This window comes from Dermochelys coriacea, chromosome 7 (genome assembly GCF_009764565.3).
Source record: "Dermochelys coriacea isolate rDerCor1 chromosome 7, rDerCor1.pri.v4, whole genome shotgun sequence".
Lineage (NCBI taxonomy): Eukaryota > Metazoa > Chordata > Testudines > Dermochelyidae > Dermochelys > Dermochelys coriacea.
Genome location: NC_050074.1, coordinates 94,563,603 through 94,580,945, shown reverse-complemented (window position 1 = coordinate 94,580,945; position 17,343 = coordinate 94,563,603). Strand labels below are relative to the sequence as shown.

The 17,343-nt window shown below is 36.9% G+C and overlaps 1 protein-coding gene across 3 annotated transcripts in view; it reads right to left on the bottom strand.

The window, feature by feature from the left end:
- Positions 1–387: 387 nt before the first annotated feature.
- Positions 388–17,343, bottom strand: part of MYOF (myoferlin) — a 111,487-nt gene continuing 94,531 nt past the window's right edge. For all 3 annotated transcript variants that reach the window (XM_038409248.2, XM_038409246.2, XM_043518711.1), the window contains 16 exons: positions 16,883–16,894; positions 15,309–15,407; positions 14,129–14,254; positions 11,078–11,233; positions 10,853–10,944; positions 9,679–9,849; positions 8,973–9,121; positions 8,564–8,703; positions 6,737–6,825; positions 6,549–6,644; positions 5,292–5,433; positions 4,824–4,923; positions 3,419–3,612; positions 2,052–2,161; positions 1,529–1,676; positions 388–970 (listed from right to left, as the gene is read on the bottom strand). In XM_038409248.2, the coding sequence (XP_038265176.1) occupies positions 935–970; positions 1,529–1,676; positions 2,052–2,161; positions 3,419–3,612; positions 4,824–4,923; positions 5,292–5,433; positions 6,549–6,644; positions 6,737–6,825; positions 8,564–8,703; positions 8,973–9,121; positions 9,679–9,849; positions 10,853–10,944; positions 11,078–11,233; positions 14,129–14,254; positions 15,309–15,407; positions 16,883–16,894 (1,860 nt within the window). In that variant the 3' untranslated portion in view covers positions 388–934. The remainder of the gene's footprint in view (positions 971–1,528; positions 1,677–2,051; positions 2,162–3,418; positions 3,613–4,823; positions 4,924–5,291; positions 5,434–6,548; positions 6,645–6,736; positions 6,826–8,563; positions 8,704–8,972; positions 9,122–9,678; positions 9,850–10,852; positions 10,945–11,077; positions 11,234–14,128; positions 14,255–15,308; positions 15,408–16,882; positions 16,895–17,343) is intronic.

The following is a 17,343-nucleotide window of genomic DNA, read 5'->3' as shown; positions in this document are numbered from 1 at the left end:
ATTCACACTTGGGTTTGGGTTTCAAACCATTCTGATGTGCCAGTTCAGGATCATCTCTAAAAATATTCATCAATAAGTTCATCAGGAAATGAATTGCAAGAGTGGAAATGGACATGAGTGAATTATACAGAAATGTTAAGTAGGAGAGTTTTCTATTTTATTTTTACCAGGGAGTATAAAGATATCAGTTACAGGAAGCATTATACCAGTTAACAAAGATAGCTAGATTGTAAGCTCCTTGTGACTTATGTCCTCCTGTGAGTTTGTACAGTGCCAAGCACCCTGGAATTCAATAAATAATAATGCTTGCCAGTTTTGAGATTTCTCTCTTTTGTTGGTAAGGTATTTAATCATTTTTATAATGAAATTACTCTGACAAAGTCAAAGTAAATAGTAATTTGGTATTGTTTTATTTCATTTCTATGCTCATACAGTTTAAAGTACAATGTTCTAACAATGATTTTAATATAGCAATATTGTGACCTTTTCAAAAAACAATGGCAGAATGTTATTGCACTTTTTATTTGTTTGGTATACAAAAATATAAGTAGTAATTGTTTTGTTTTTTTTACTAAGTCAAGAGACAGAGTAGAAAATAATTCTCAAAATAAAGTATTTAAAAAAATTTAAAAAAATAAGAGCAACTGGAGAATTTTTATGAAAAATCTGGTTTAAAAGCAAGGAAGACAGAATTTTACCACATACAGATGTTATCAAAGTCAAAACATAAACAGAACATGACTTTTTACACTAGTCATGACCCCATGAACCTTGGCTAACCTTGGTTAAATTCTTATCCCTTATCTATTTCCTAGTTGAACATATAAGAGAACAAGGTTAAAACCATGAAGAAGCAAGCCTTGCTGAATTTGATCCACAGCCTGAAGTAAAACTACCTTATTGCTATTCAAAATGTAAAAATAAATCCTCTTCTTTAGATTGGGTTCACAATCTTCATTGATATATAATTCTAGAAAAAAGGAAGAAAGAAAAAATCAGTAAGCAGAGGCAGAAAAAATAATCTGGACATTTAAATGTATACAATATTATACAAAGCAAATATAGTACTAAAACTAGATCAGAGTATGTTATAACTATTCTGGTGAAAAAACAGTTGTGGTAAGTTATTGCATAGTTGTTTGATCTAGTTTATAATGTATTGTATTTCAAATGAAAGTAGAACAAAATCCACAGTCTCCAAAATATGTACTACTATCTGCATTCCTACAACAATGCAATCTAGAAAGCACTTTTAAGGCACTTCTTAATTGCCTGAATCTTCTGATTAGAACCAATCAAAATCCTCTATCCATCAGTGCATACATTATAAATAATGGATCAATAGGTTGAAAAGTATATTAAATTTTAAGAAGTTGTAGATGTAAGGGTCCAATCCTGCACTCCCCACTAAAACAGAGTCAATAGTTATTCTTGACTGAATAAAGAGTGCAGGACTAGGTCCTCATTTTGACCTTAAAGCATTATGCCATAACTGAACAACAACATAGAAACATTTAAAAATGCCTACCGGCAGTGAATATAAGAGTATTGCCAGAAACAAGAGTACAATCAGTAGGATGATAATGCCTATGAAGATCCATTTAAATCTGCGCCACACAATAAATTTCATTGTCTTGCATGGATTTGTGAACCAAAGGAAGGAAGTTTCTGGTCGGCTGCATTTTGAAAGGAACAATATTCATCATGTTAACAAACAGGGAGAGTTAAATACTTCAGTACGAGAATAAAACACAGTTCAATTAATAATTAACTATATAGAGTTGAAAAAGATAGATAATTGATTTGTCTAAAAGACAGTTTCATTAAGTTTGCACAATTATACAGAAAATATGTTGCATTTTTATTCGGATGCATATGGAAAGAACTGTAAGAGAGAAACAAAATCGCCTTCTATATATAAAGTTTGGCAAATTACAGCTGACAGCTGAAGCATCATTTGTCAAATGTGGCATTCATAAACATTATTTTTTAGTTTGTATGTGGGTCTCACAGCAGCCTTCAAAGTAACTAAAGAAAAAAATATATCTCACTTTGGTAGGTCTAACTTGGGGTTCATGTTGGGTTCATCTCTTCCTTTACCAGCCGGCCTTTCATCAACCTCTTTTTCATTGAGGACTTCCAGAGTCATCTCAACTTTACCCTTCAGTAAATCAAGACATGTTAAACATATGACATCACATATAAACATTTTACTTAAACAGCATGTAAAGTGTTTGTTTGGCTTTAAATCTCCTTGTATAGTTTTGGATAAGCTCCCTCTTCATATTTTCCTCCAATTGCTACCTCAAAATGTGTTTCTGGATTATGACAATGTTACAACATCCCAATCTGGAATTAAAAATGTAGACACATTCAGCATGTGTTTGGTAATCCATCCCCAGGTCGGATTCCAAGCTATATGCTTGGTTCATATCCGCAAAATACATTGTTTATAAAGTGAAAGAAAAAATACAACTTTTCTTCCAATGACAAGCCCAGGTCTGTGTTTCTTCATAATTAATAAAAATCTCACCCTATATAAGGCTGTTGGAAACATTTAAAAAAAATCAGTTCAGTATTGGTGAATAGTTATATTTTCATCATCTACCTCATCCCAGTATTAGGGTTTATAGGCAAGTCATTAGAAAGAAATAATCGGATACATTTGAAAAAGTCTGATACTCTAATAGGTAGAGGGCAATGGTAAACATACATTCTTAAGGCCTGAGCCTGCAAACTCTTGCTCATATGAGTAATCTTGTGAATTCAGTTTTACTACTACTGTTTAGAGCTGCTCTTTTGCATAAGCATTTGAAGAATCACACCCTTAGCCACCTTTACGCAGTTAAAGGATAAAAATAGTTCCTCATGAACCAGGTATACTGATTCATACCAGTTACTGACCTTTACAATTTTATTCGCTTGATGCTCAAGCAAATAGTCTGGCTTCATTAACTACAAATTATATTTGCAATGTCATAAAAAGCTTTGGTTTCAAGCTTTTCCCCTTACTTGTACTCTACATGTACAAAGGAGCCAACTACTCCTAGTGAGACATAATGAGCTAAACTAATCCCTAGAATAACTTGAGTGGCTTTAATAGGGATATAACCAGAATGATTCTAGCTCAATATTTTTCTGAATTCTATGTGAGATTAAAAAGTACTTAATATTAAATACTAAAACCATTCAAAAGTACTTTTAAAGTACTTAACTTCCCCACCAAACAAATCTTCCAAACCTCTGTGTGCATTAATACCCCCAATGGTCCATCTGTCTATAAGCTTGAAAGCTTAATGACCACTAAAGCTATTCAGATCTTCAAAGGAGCTCAGCTGCAGGGGAGTCCAAGTATCATTGAAAGAAACAGGCAGTAAGCATAACAAGTGAGGTACTTTATACAAGGAAATAATCGTACAGCCAAAACACGTGAGCCGTCCTTTTCTTTATAACATGGCCACCACCCTTTCATGGATTTCTGTTCGAAGAGTGAGACAGTCTTGGGAGCCTTGAGAGGGTTGTTTGCCTTGTATTCTGGAATCATGTCTATATTGCATTTTTCAGGAACTTTTGCTGGAATAACTGTGTTGTGTAAATCAAGTTCAACAAAACCTACCCGAGAAAGTGAAAAAGAAAAGCATTTTGTATAAAATAGCTGGCCAAACAGCACAGTGGTTTCAGTCAAATCTTACTAGGGCCATACATGAAATGAGTTATCTGGTTTCAGTCTGACCCTTGTGGACATATGTTCTGTACATCTAAAACATTAAACATATGGTATATATGGTGATTTCTCCTTACAATAAGCCATGAAGTAGAATAGCAAGGATGCTGCTGGCCAGGACTAAAGTGCATTGATCCAGGTGTATGTCTTGGAAGTGAGAGTCTTGTGAGGACTCCTAAACACACTCTGTTAGTCTTAAACTGGTGCTGTCAGTAAAACTCACTTCAAAATTAAAGAAAACATCACACACATATCTCTCGTATTGAATGATATGATTTAGTACTTTAGCAGCATGAGAGAGCCAATTTTCAGTTGTGTTTTCAGCTCCTTGTAGCTGTTTGCAGCACAGCATAAACTCGGAGCATCCTGAAGGCTACTCTAACACAGGGCAGGGAGGTCAGCCCTGCGCAGTGTAGCTGCAATATTGGAGACTAAGCTTTACAATCCCTTTGCATGACACCTCCTGATCTGTATTCTGTGCAGTCCAGGATCTGGCCTCAAGATTCCACTTGGGTTCAAGCAGCAAAATTCAGATCAGAATTCAAATATGTCAAAGTGTTGGGGGGAGTGGTTCTGTAAGGAAGCCTGGTATGCTGTGCACTGCACAGAGTCTGATTTTTTCATCATGTTAAATAGTGAAGAAATGCTGACATTATTCAGCAGGAAATACTAACACTGAGATGGAGGATTCTGAAGAAGGTAGTCTTAATCAAATCACCTCTCCTTCTGAATGAACAATCTGAAGATATGTATAGGGCTAAATTTTCAAAGAGGGCCTCCACCCTGCCTCCATTTGTGTGCATGCAACTTTTCTTGCACAAATGATCTGCCCATCCAGATTTTGCATGCTACCATTTGTATACACAATACAACTTTAGATGAGTGAAAAACAACAGAGCTTGATTTGCTTGAAGAAATTTTGTGTCAAAGTACAAAAACTGTATGCACAAGGGGTATTAGGATACAAAAATATACATGCACAAATGGACGCTTGGTAGTGGTCCATTTGAAAATTTGATCCTTCTGCTGCAACTTGCAAATGTTCATTTGTGATCTCTCACTTTCCAATGATGATGATTCTTAGCTGTGAAAGTCATACCTAGGTAGTCATCCAAGGAGAACTTGTCATTATCCCATATCTGAATGATCACTTTGGGTGGGATTCTGAATTCTGTTTTGTCGAGACTCCAAAAATGCTCCTAAGAATAAAATAATTTCTGTTAAAAACATCTTTGCAAAGTAGCATTCTGATCTTACCAACAGATTTCATACATGTGGATTTTAGGACCCAATCCTGCCCTACTTGCAAACAGAAAATTCCCACTGGCTTCTCTGTAACTAAGGACTGATTTGTAGCCAGTGAGCTCAATGGCAGTTTGCTTGAGTAAGGCCCATTGGCCAGGTCCCTTACAGTGCAAAATCAACTTACAGGGCCCAATTGTGCCCTCAGCTATGCATATACAACTCTTTAATGGACAAATGTAACTGAGGGCAGAATTTAGCTCCAAATGCTTTATTACAGACTGAGTATATGAATTCTTTATATTGAACTCTAGAGAAACCGCACCTTTTTAGAAATCTTACAGAGTTGCTCAGCTGGAAGATATTCAAAAGGGAAAATAAATCTCCAGTTAAAATTCCCTTCACCATCCAGTGACCTATAGTGCACATCTGTTTTCTGCTTATTTTCTTCATTGCCAGGCATCCAGCTGAAAGTAAAATGCAACTGTATTTAACATTATGCAGCTAACTTATTAGTGCTTGTTTATATTGCAACAACATTTTGCAGTGATTACAAACATGAGGTATAGGATTTGTATTGTAAAATGCTGGAGACTGATACACAGATTTTTGGCCCTTTCAGTTTGGACCCATTTCAACAGTGTAAATAAGAACATAGGAATTGCCATCCTAAATTAAACCTTTGGTCCATCTCTCCAATATCCTGTTAGTACTTAGTGGTAGCTGTGGAGCATGAGTCTGTTTATCCCTAATATGTTTTTTCCTATCTAATGTGTTTTATTTTCATATCTAATAAATGCCTAATCCTTTGTGAATCCTATTTAGCCATACGCTATGTCTACACAGCAGCTGGAAGGTGTGATTCCCAGCTAGAGATAGCACCTAAGGTTAGCAATGTGACTGTGGCAACTTAGACTAGCTGCCCAAGTATGTCCCCAGGGGCTTGGGTGAGACTGTATTCCGGTAGCTAGCCTGAGTCGCTACCCATGTCGCCACAGCTACACTGCTAATTTTAGCAAACTAACTCGAGCAGAGCTAGTCCATGTATGTCCACATGATCTGGGAATCAGACCTCCCAGCTGCCGTATAGCCCCAGGTTAATTACTAGAGCTGCTCAGGAATTTGACTAAATTTTTTTTGTCGGAAAATGCAGATTTGTCTAAATCAAAACTTATCATGGAAATAGCAATTTTGATTAAACTTTCTCAAGTCCAGAATGGAATTTCAAGAGAGACACTCACCCACGTCAGCACCCTTTCCTCCATTAGCTGGCAGTCAAGGAAACACTCAATAACCAGGATTGCCAGGTGTTAAGATACAGGCACCAAGTTACAGTTTTAATCCTTTCCCATCTGTAGACATATTTCCAGCTAGAATCAACTTCCAGTTTATCACACTACTGGTTATTTAGTTAGGCTTTATCTCACAACCCGGAAGTTATACTTAGACCATGCCAGCGCTGGCTTTGCATATGATTATTTTATTCATGGTTTTATTACAGGTACTGGATGTAAGATTTAGACATTTTAAAGATCTCATTAAATACCCTCACATGAGCAGGTCAGAGGGAGGGCACCCTTACCCTTTCACATAGATGTCGCTCATTTCTTCCCCCGTGATACTTTTTTCATCCAGAATGACATCCTTTGTGTTCCAAATAATCACCCGCATGATGTACCTGACAGAGAAGATGATTGGGGAAAGAGAGTGAATTGGCCAAGACTGTGCACCAAGGTCTGTACAGTGCACAATCAATGCACGGCTACTCACTTCTTGGCTTTGCGGGGATTGATGTTGAAGGGAGGGCCAGGAGGTCCCAAGCTTTTGGGGAAAACATCCACCCACATCTGAAGCTTTCCCTGCATTGGTGAAGAAGTCAAGTAAGGGATTTTTGTTGGTTACATGTTTAAAAAACATGCAGGTGTGAAAATTCTGATTGAACCCCAGGGTACTAGGCTGTGCAGAGCCTGAGATGGTGCCCAGAAGTCTGTAAGTGCTTCTAGAACTAATTTTAGCAGCAGTCCTGGGGCCAAGACCGTCTCCTACTAACGCCAGTGCCAAAGTTCTCACTGTTCTTAATCAGAGCAAGGCTGGGCCCTCAGTTTGTACAAACTTTGAAACCATAGGAATCACAATTGCTATTTTGTTTTATGACATTATGTGGCCCCACAAATGTGCCTCGTGTTTTAGAGCAGATGGCCTATGTTGCATGGGTAACAGGTCCCTGTCCTTGAAGCACTTCTTAACTAGATGAGGTCATCTTCCTTATTAGTTTTAAAAGGCCAAAATGTGACCATAGTAGATTTCTGCTCTATTCCCACTGAAAGTCTATTTCATTATCAGTAACCCCTCAACCATAACAAGAAGCTATGCATTCTCTCCAATGCCTCTCATGAACACCTTTCTTGGTGGATGCTGAATACACTGTATAGAGCACCTGCTTGTAATTAGTGAATGCTGGAGAGTAAGGGCTCGATTCATCCCGCTGGCACAAGAAGGTGCAATTTAAACTTTGCTATGCCAACACGGGTCACTGTACCCTGAAGAGGATCCACTGTTAAATAAAGTCAGGTGGAATTTGCACCAATAATCCCCTTGAGGGTTCCCCTGAGGCAAGCCAGTTTTAATGTCCTCTGGGGACTCCATGAGAGGGCAGAGGCTGCAGCAGGGATGGGATCAACCAGTGCATTTCCCTGGCTGTCCTAGTGGACTTTATATCTGAGGACCCTCTAGCACAGTCTACCCTGAATGAAACTGGCATAGACACTTGGGAGAAAATCCTGGCTCCATTGAAGTCAATGGCAAAATTCCTATTGACTTGAATGGGGCCAGAATTTCACCCTTGATGAACTGAATGAATGTGTTGTTAGTCTTTATTAATACACTGTGATTCACATCTCTCTCAAGCTTTTTCTCAGACTAAATAGTTTGCTGTGAAAACAGAGGAAATTTTGCAAATGTTACTGGCACAAAAACTCCTCCCCTCCTTTTACTCCTACCCAATGAAATTCATACACAGAAACCTTGTGAAACAGCCTCTCTAGAGGCTTTGCAAACCATCCCCTTAGCTACTTTCTTGTGTTGTAATTAGTTTCTTGACTGGGTGGTGGATAATCTGGTTGTCACTGTCATGAGCTCTATTTGTGAGAGAAAAGATTTTCCAGTTGTAGGAACGCAGTCTGCTACTGGCAGTTCAAACTAAGAGCCTTTATGGTTGCAAATTTATCAGCCTGGTGGAACTTCACAATGGTAACATGTTTCGTATCAATGGAAAAGGATGACTTCCAAACACTGGATTAGACTTACTCTCTTGCTATTGGAGTGGCACTCAGTATGGTCCCTGCAAATAGATGTTCATTCCCTTCTCCCACTCCTTTGGCGTGTGATAAATCCATCTGGGGTGATCACAACAGAATAAAATTCCATTCTATGTAATCCCTCCCTAATGTGACCATGCCCTAGTATCTGGGCACAATAATACTTTTGCTACCCTTTTTCCCTCACCCACCCCCAATTATAGTAGCAACATGTGCTATAAATGTAGGCATGCTAGTGTTCTGCATTGCAGAAATCAAAGGTGAAACCAGTTTATCGTACTTGTGAGATGTTGGGCTGGAAGGTGCTGTATAAGGTCCTTGTCTCCACATGTTCAGGGACCAAGCCCTGGGTTCTAAGGATATGAAGGGCTAGACGCTCTTCACTCGGCCCAAGGTGCTGATGCAATATTTTGTTAGTCTCTGAAATAAAAAGAAAGATCTGAAATAGGGCTGAACTCATGACCCAGAATTGCATTTAGTAATTGACTGTATTCATACTTTTCCAAATCAAACAAACTGCAACCATTCTTGTATTTACCTGTCCATGCAGAGAGAGAATGCAAACTTTAGTACAAAATGTACTTGTTTTTTACTCTTATTTTTCACATTGTTATAATTTAAAGTTTTTTATTTCTATAAATCTGTGCATTCAAAAGAGATAAACATGCAATAAATAGCAATGAGCTCACCAAATTCCTCCAAGGTGTAGTCTCGTCCTCCATAGTTAATCCTGCTTCCATTTTCTGAGAGGATAGGAGTAGAGTAGCCTTTAAACCTGGCTATATTTTGCAAAATGTGTGTTGGTTTCAGTTGATCTCGCCAGGTATTTACACCTGAACTTTTAGGAAATAGAGCAGATCTTGGAATTAGTACACTATATACTGGTTTCCTCCCAAAAATATTAAAAAATGCGATAGCGAAATTTTGCCATTTGACTTTGCTGCATTAGTGAGGATTTTATAAAGATAATATTCCATTCAAGGTCAGTTAAAGTTACTCATATGTATTGTTTTAAGACTCATCTATGTATATTGGGAAAGGAGAAATCGTTACAGCAAATTCGTCTTAATGCAACTCATGTTTTTGTATTTAATGCCCTGTCTTTGTCAGATAATTGGATTACATGTTCTCTCTCTGTATCCACTAACAAAAGGCTACATCTAAAGAAAGAATCTGCCTCAGAATGTGTGGAGTAACAGTTTTTGTAAACTCTTCCTAAAAAATTGCAGTTTTTCTTTAGAATGTAAATGATTCTATAGGTACACAAAACAGGTAGCAAAGAGCCCTTAGCATTTTCTATTACACCAAATGATAGTGAAGAAAGCCTGGCTTTTTCAACGATTAGAGATCTTACTTTACTGGCACAATGTTTGAGGAGACAAAAGCGTGACTTACATGCAGTACTGCTGTGGTATGCCACAATGAGCTCCAAAGCGAGAAAGGAACCTGTTCTCAAGATCAATGATGGTTTCACCAACTTTTTCATCACGAGTCAGTACATCATAATCATAGACTGAAATTTTCAGATCCTTCTCTTGAGGCAAGAAGCAGCTGAGTTCATACATTCTAAATGTACAAGGTCCAGTTAAATATTAATGGTCATGAAAGTTCATTTCTGAGAAGTAGTAATTTTTTAAGAAATTTAAAGAAATACCATTGGTGCTGATAGACCTAAAATTAGAGTTACCATTGCTGTTTTGCAGTGTGCCTACACACATTAATAAATCTGTATGTGTTCATATGGGTACTGTGGCTTTAAGGATCCTACCTCTGCCGCCTGCAGATTTTTTAGAATCATTGTAATCACACGCAGCCAGAGTTGGAACGTAGACAACAGCTATCAACAGTTTAGAGAATGCCCTTTAAAGATCCTTGTCTGGGGCCTGATAGCTACTTTGCAGAATTCACTGTTTTTAATCCATGTTTTTTGTATGCGCAGAAACGTTAAGAGTTTCACCTTACCAATCCGTAATTGTGATGATTATTCTCAGTTTCCTCTTTGCAAAACTTCTTCATCTAATTTGTGGTTTTGGGTGGCATAAATATCAAAACATCTGAGACATGCACTCTCTTATACAAGTCACACTGTGTCCCCATCGCACATACATTCTAGCAGCTTTCAGATTGTTATAAAGTAAAGAAAACTCACAAGCAAGGTAGATGTCTATTAGCAATTCACAATATATATAGATCACTTCTTTATATGTACAGTGAAAACACATTTACAGTCTTAAAAACTGGGGCCAAACTGTTCAAACTCGGGTGCCTAAAGTTAAGCACCTAAATCCATAGAGGCGCTGAGCACATGCAGGTTCCACTGACTTCAAAAGAAGAGCAGGGGGATCAGCATATTTCTGGAGATGCTCAGAATTTTATACAAGGGGGCCCTAATAAATAGCCAGCATCCAATTGTGAATAAGGTGTCAGAGAGTTTTGAAAATACATAAAAATAAGATGAGTGCAGTGTAGAACTGAAGGTATGATGGTAATGTGATGATTTATTCATGGACAGAGATTATAAAAACACTCTAGAAAACACCAGATAAAAAACCATCAGAAAATGAGTTACCTGCCAAAATCTGGGTTGAGAGTATTGGGAACATAATGATCTCTGTCTTCAATTACTTTTTTACTTAAGGTTATTTTTATATAAGAATCACACTGTTTGGAAACAAGATGGGAAACAATACAGTTAGGTAATTACTTTTTTTTTCATGTGCCAATTTTTCTTGGTATCACTGAATTCTTAAGCGCAAAGTTAGCTCCTGAACCTCATAAAAGTAAAGAGTCTCACCAGCCCATTGTTATCCTGGGGTTGGAGAGCTAAGGCTCTAATGATATAAATTCGCACAATGCATTCCTGAGATCCGCTCTCTGGTAACTCACGGAATTGACGAGGAGGAACTGGTACAGCGGGATCATCTGATAATGGATAGATTCTAAAGGAGCCCTAAAAAGAATATGTACCAGAATCATACAAGTTAGAGACAGAGGAGACATTTTGCTAGGTTTATCTTGTCCATCTCCTGCTTTAGGGAAGGACTGCTTTGCATATGCACACAAAAATTAAATCCTGATCTTGCTTGTTGAAGTCAATTGGAGTCTTTCCATCGATGTCAGTGGGCTTTGGATCAAGCCCATAATGTATGTAAGGTTAGATCCTCAGCTAGTTTAAATCTGTGTAGCTCTTTTGATTTTAGTGGATCTATGCTGATTTACTCCAGTTGAGGATCTAGCCCAGTGTGTTTATGTGTATTTCACCATTTCAAAGATACCTCTGCTGGTTTCCTTCTGTGTATAAATCACATTGAAAATATTTTTACTAGGGCTGTCGATTAATCGCAGTTAACTCACATGATTAACTCAAAAAATGAATCGTGATTAATCACAGTTTTTATTGCACTGTTAAACAATAGAATACCAATTGACATTTATTAAATATGTTTGATGTTTTTCTATATTTTCATATATATTGTATTCTGTGTTGTAATTGAAATCAAAGTGTATATTATTTTTTGCACTGTAAAAATGATAAACAAAAGAAATAGTATTTTTCAATTCACCCCAGACAAGTACTGTAGGGCAATTTTTTTGTCGTGAAAGTACAACTTAAAAATGTAGATCTTTTTTGTTACATAACTGCACTCAAAAACAAAACAATGTAAAACTTTAGAGCCTACAAGTCCACTCAGTCCTATTTCTTGTTCAGCCAATTGCTAAGACAAACAAGTTTGTTTACAGTTACAGGAGATAATGCCACTCTCTTCTTATTTACAATGTCACCAGAAAGTGAGAACAGGCATTTGCATGGCATTTTTGTAGCTGGCATTGCAAGGTATTTACATGCCAGATATGCTAAACAATTGTATGGCCCTTCGTGCTTTGGCCATCATTCCAGAGGACATGCTTCCATGCTGATGACACTTGTTAAAAAAATTTGTTAATTACATTTGTGACTGAACTCCTTGGGGGAGAATTGTATGTTCCCTGCTCTGTTTTATCCACATTCTGCCATATATTTCCCATTATAGCAGTCCCCGATGATGACCCAACACATGCTGTTCATTTTAAGAACACTTTCGCTGTAGATTTCACAAAATGCAAAGAAGGAATCAATGTGCGATTTCTAACTGACCCAAGGTTTAAGAATCTGAAGTGCCTTCCAAAATCTGAGAGGGACACAATGTGGAGCATGCTTTCAGAAGTCTTAAAAGAGCAACACTCCAGTGCAGAAACTACAGAACCTAAACCATCAAAAAAGAAAATCAACCTTCTGCTGGTGGGATCTGATTCAGATGATGAAAATGAACATGCGTCAATCTGCACTGCTTTGGATTATTATTGAGCAGAACCTATCATCAGCATGGATGCATGTCCAATAGAATGGTGGTTGAAGTATAAAGGGACATGAATCTTTAGCGCATCTGGCACCTAAATATCTTGCGACACTGGCTATAGCAGTGTCATGCAAACACCTGTTCTCACTTTGAGGTGACATTGTAAACAAGAAGTGGGCAGCATTATCCCCTGCAACTGTAAACAAACTTGTTTGTTTCAGCAATTGTCTGAATAAGAAGTAGGACTGAGTGGACTTGCAGGCTCTAAAATTTTACATTGTTTTATTTTTAATGCAGTTTTTTGTATATAATTCTACATTTGTAAGTTCAACATTCATGATAAAGAGATTGCACTATAGTACTTGTATGAGGTGAATTGAAAAATACTATTTATTTTGTTTTTTTACCGTGCAAATATTAGTAATCAAAAATATAAAGTGAGCACTGTACACTTTGTATTCTGTGTTGTAATTGAAATCAATATATTTGAAAATGTAGAAAACATCCAAAAATATTTAAATAAATGGTATTTTATTATTGTTTAACAGTGCGATTAATCACTTGACAGCCCTAATGTTTATATTTATAATTTGTGAACAAAGCCACATAAAGAGTGTAGAATGGAGTACATAATCTGTCTCAGATTTGATTCCAAAAGTACACCTGACTGAGAAACGTTATGGGTAAAATCCTGGCCCCTCTGAAAGTCAATGGAAGTTTTGCTATCAACTTCAGCGAGGCCAGAATTTTACTTTATATGCCTTCATTATATTAAAATAGAGACTGCATACCATGTCCTCAGCTGATGTGAAATGGCCTTCCTCCATTGAACTCCAATTGAGCTAAACTTATTCACTCTAGTTGACAATCTGGCCTGTTATTTCCTTTAACTATATAATAATGTAAAATGTATTTTTAACAGATACAGCAGAATGGTTTTTGGCGGGGAGAGGGCTTAGTTGAACTTTTTCTTTTAAACCTATTATTTCAAAACCACAGTACTAGGGCAGCTTCCTGTCTAAGCAGTCACCATGGGAAAATAACATGCTTCTCAACATATGCCTGTGCAACATTGGTCCTCTGAATTAACATGCAAGTATCTCTGGAGGAGAGAGATATATGCTATGTTGTTCCCCCACTATGCCACTGAAAGGAAAGGGCCTGATCCTGAGAGGCTCTGAGCACCTGCATTTTCCACTCAGACAAACATCCCTATTTAGCAAGGCACTTATACACATGGTTACGTCCTAAGGAAGTCAATGGGACTTCAGCAAGCTCAAAGTGTTTTGCTGAATAGGAATGTATTCAAGCACATGCTTAAGTGGTTTGCTAAATCAGAGTTTGAGTAGGAGTGGTAGGTGCAATGTACCTCTCAGAATCAAACAGAATGTGTCTGGCACAGGAGTAATCTCAATGTATGTGTAAGTGATACATTCAAAGGGCTACATCCAGCATTTGGTTACTTTTTCATTTCGGGTACAACAATAGGATCCTTTTTTTTTTTTTACCTTAAATTCTCCAACCACTGAAGGGTCATCATTGTCCTCTGATTTGCCTCTGTGCAGCTTAAATGTATCACAGAAGTCTGTCAGGTGCTTAAATTCAGGTACATCCTCCAGTTCACAATCATATACCTAAAGTAAAATTGAAGTGACATTTAAAAATTTAACACATACACCAGGTCCATTAAAAAGCTTGCGTCATTTTGCTGTAGCAAAGCTGTACTCCACTTAGGAGATGTTAGGGCACAAAACCATTCAGTATTATTTGCGACCTTACCTCTTTACAGGGGGAGAAGAACAGAATCTATTTGGAAAATGTGTGTTGTTTCTGGTGCTGCCAGTCCCCACTTGTGTCTTAATCAAAACCTGAATCAACTGCATTCCAGAACCTCAAACTCACTTGTGCCCCCATAGGTGTATACATGAAAAAGTGGGAGTGGTCTTAGAAAGGATATTTCTGGTTCCAACTTACACCAATGCACCAAGAAAAATATTTATTAAACATACAGAACTGCAGACTCCATCATTGTGCTTCTGAGTGTTTCTCCGAAGAAATCAATGGTAAAACTCCTATTGAGATCAGTGGTGCAAGATCAAGCCCTTAATATCTGTGTCTTGTCAATGGAGGAAAAAACTGCAAGACTTTCACTCCCTTCCCCTCTCCTCCCCACATGCCCTTTGGCATAAATCGTGACAAATTTGATGTGGGAAGAGTCACAACTTTCCTTACTAATATTAAAATCAGAAGGATATTAAGGGTCTTATCTTTATCTTGGCTTCCCTATTTGCATGGCCAAAATAATTACAGGCAATTATGTGCTTGCATTTATTTGTGGTTGCATCTGGTATTGAGATACTTAACTATTTATGAACCAACATATCAGGTAGATAGACATCTATATGTCTCTTTTTTTGACCAGGTGAAAATGGGAAATTGACTCCAATCCATTTAGGGGCTGTGCAAAAACCACCAGTTTCACTGTTCAAGTTCTGTTATGCAAAACATGATATTTTGGAGAGAAGTCAGATGAAATTTACGATGAGGTTGGATTGCTTACAATTATGGCAATGTGAAAAGACAAGACATGTTTTGGAGACTAACAATCACATAAAAATAATTATATGTCAAAAAGAGAAAATATTTTGACCTACCAAAACACGTCCCTTTAATTTTTTTATATAGTACCTTTAAAGTATCATATCCTTTTTGAATATATTGTCCACATTTTTCATGCTCTTCTATTGAAGCGTAAAATTTGCTCCACCAATCAACAGTTTCTTCTTCCTTAAAAAAAGAAAAATCCATTTTAGTAGTAGACAAGAATGAACTTTACAGCATGCACTCCAGCCTCTTTCTATCATCTATAAGACAGATGCAATGATTAATTAAATGTATAACAAAAACTATTATTCAAATAATAATAAAGGTCTGAATCAAAAAGAGAGCAATGAAATTTAAAATTAGGGCTAAACTATCTTACTTAACTCATAGGAATTACAATACCGGATCTTACCAATGGTCTGTCTTGTCTAGCATCCTGCCTACAGCAGCACGTAATACTTGGTCCAGCACTTCTTCTTGAATATGCACCTAGCCACAGCAATCTATGCATTTTGGCTATTGCAATGAATTCTAGATATTGTCGTGACTGTCTCCTTCAAAATGCATACATTTAATTTATTCATAATACCTAGAGTAAACAGGTCATAAAATTCTTTTGTATGGGAGTTAAATACATCGGTCCAGAGACAGGTAAAACTCCCATTGATTTCAATTTTCAGAGTAGCAGCCGTGTTAGTCTGTATTCGCAAAAAGAAAAGGAGTACTTGTGGCACCTTAGAGACTAACAAATTTATTAGAGCATAAGCTTTCGGAAATGCATCCGATGAAGTGAGCTGTAGCTCACGAAAGCTTATGCTCTAATAAATTTGTTAGTCTCTAAGGTGCCACAAGTACTCCTTTTCTTTTTATTGATTTCAATAATACTGATACAGTTAGAATTATATTGGTCCAGATCCTCAGCTAGTGTAAATTGGTGTCACTCCACTAAAGTCAATATAGCTATGCTGCCTTTACACTTGCGGAGGATCTGGCCTATTGACTTCAAGGGGAGTTTTGTCACAGTAAAGTCTACAGGATATGTCCATTAGGAAGGAGAAGTGAAACCATCAGTGAATTCTGGAAACTATTACCTCACTTTTCTTTCCCCTTATACTTCACAACGGTGTGTAAAAAAAACAAATGTATACTGTCCTAGTGCTGCACCTTTATAGTGAGCAAGGAAATAATTTTAACAGTTCCTTTCAATTATTTTGTTAGCAGCTTATCATAGATATGTTGTGTATCTAACTCTATAGGGATTAGACAGTGAAAGTCACCTGTTATTTCTAAAAAATAATCACTCAAGAAAAAAATCTAGGTACTAATATGTTTACAATGAATAAAAACTATGAAAAATACTAAAGGATTGGCATTTATAGAAGTAATTGGTGTTACTCAAATCAACAAATCTGTTGTTTTGAATAACTTTTGGATTATGTGGAAGCTTACATTTCCATTTTGCATAATTTTTTTTAAATTTTTCATTCTGGTCAAAAAGTGCAGGCAGTATTTTATTTTGATGTTTTTCTTACAAATCCCTACTCCACCCCCTTAAAAGTACCAAAGCCAGAATACAAAGTTAACTTACCGATTTCTACCTGGAGCTTTGACCTACAAGAAAGCACTATGCTATTATAAATAAAGAACATTGTAATTACCTTTTCTGTAAGCTGCTCATAAGGATCCATTCATAAAAAAGAGCAAAACAAAAAAAGAGGGTAAATAAAAAACAGGGTTTATAATGTTTTACATTGGGGGCAGGTGATAAAGAAGGAAAATTCAGTTTCATATACAAGTTTTATATTTCACAACATGTTTAACTTACTTATTTAGGAATTATACAGAGATGATTTGTTGCTTTATTTGTTGAACTATAGTATTTATTACATACCCAATGAAACGTTGAAAGTTGTCAGAATTGGGGAATTTATGTTTTGGTTCTTGTAACAATGTTTAAAAAACTAAACAGAGAAAATGTGTGAGAGTGTATTTATACTCTTGTGGGACCCAACACAGCATTCCTCTCACACCCATTTTCACTGATTTGTTTTGGGTGTGCAAGGAGGAGTGCAGGATCTGGCCCATACTTTGCTTGGTTGGTTCACTTACAAGTGGGTCC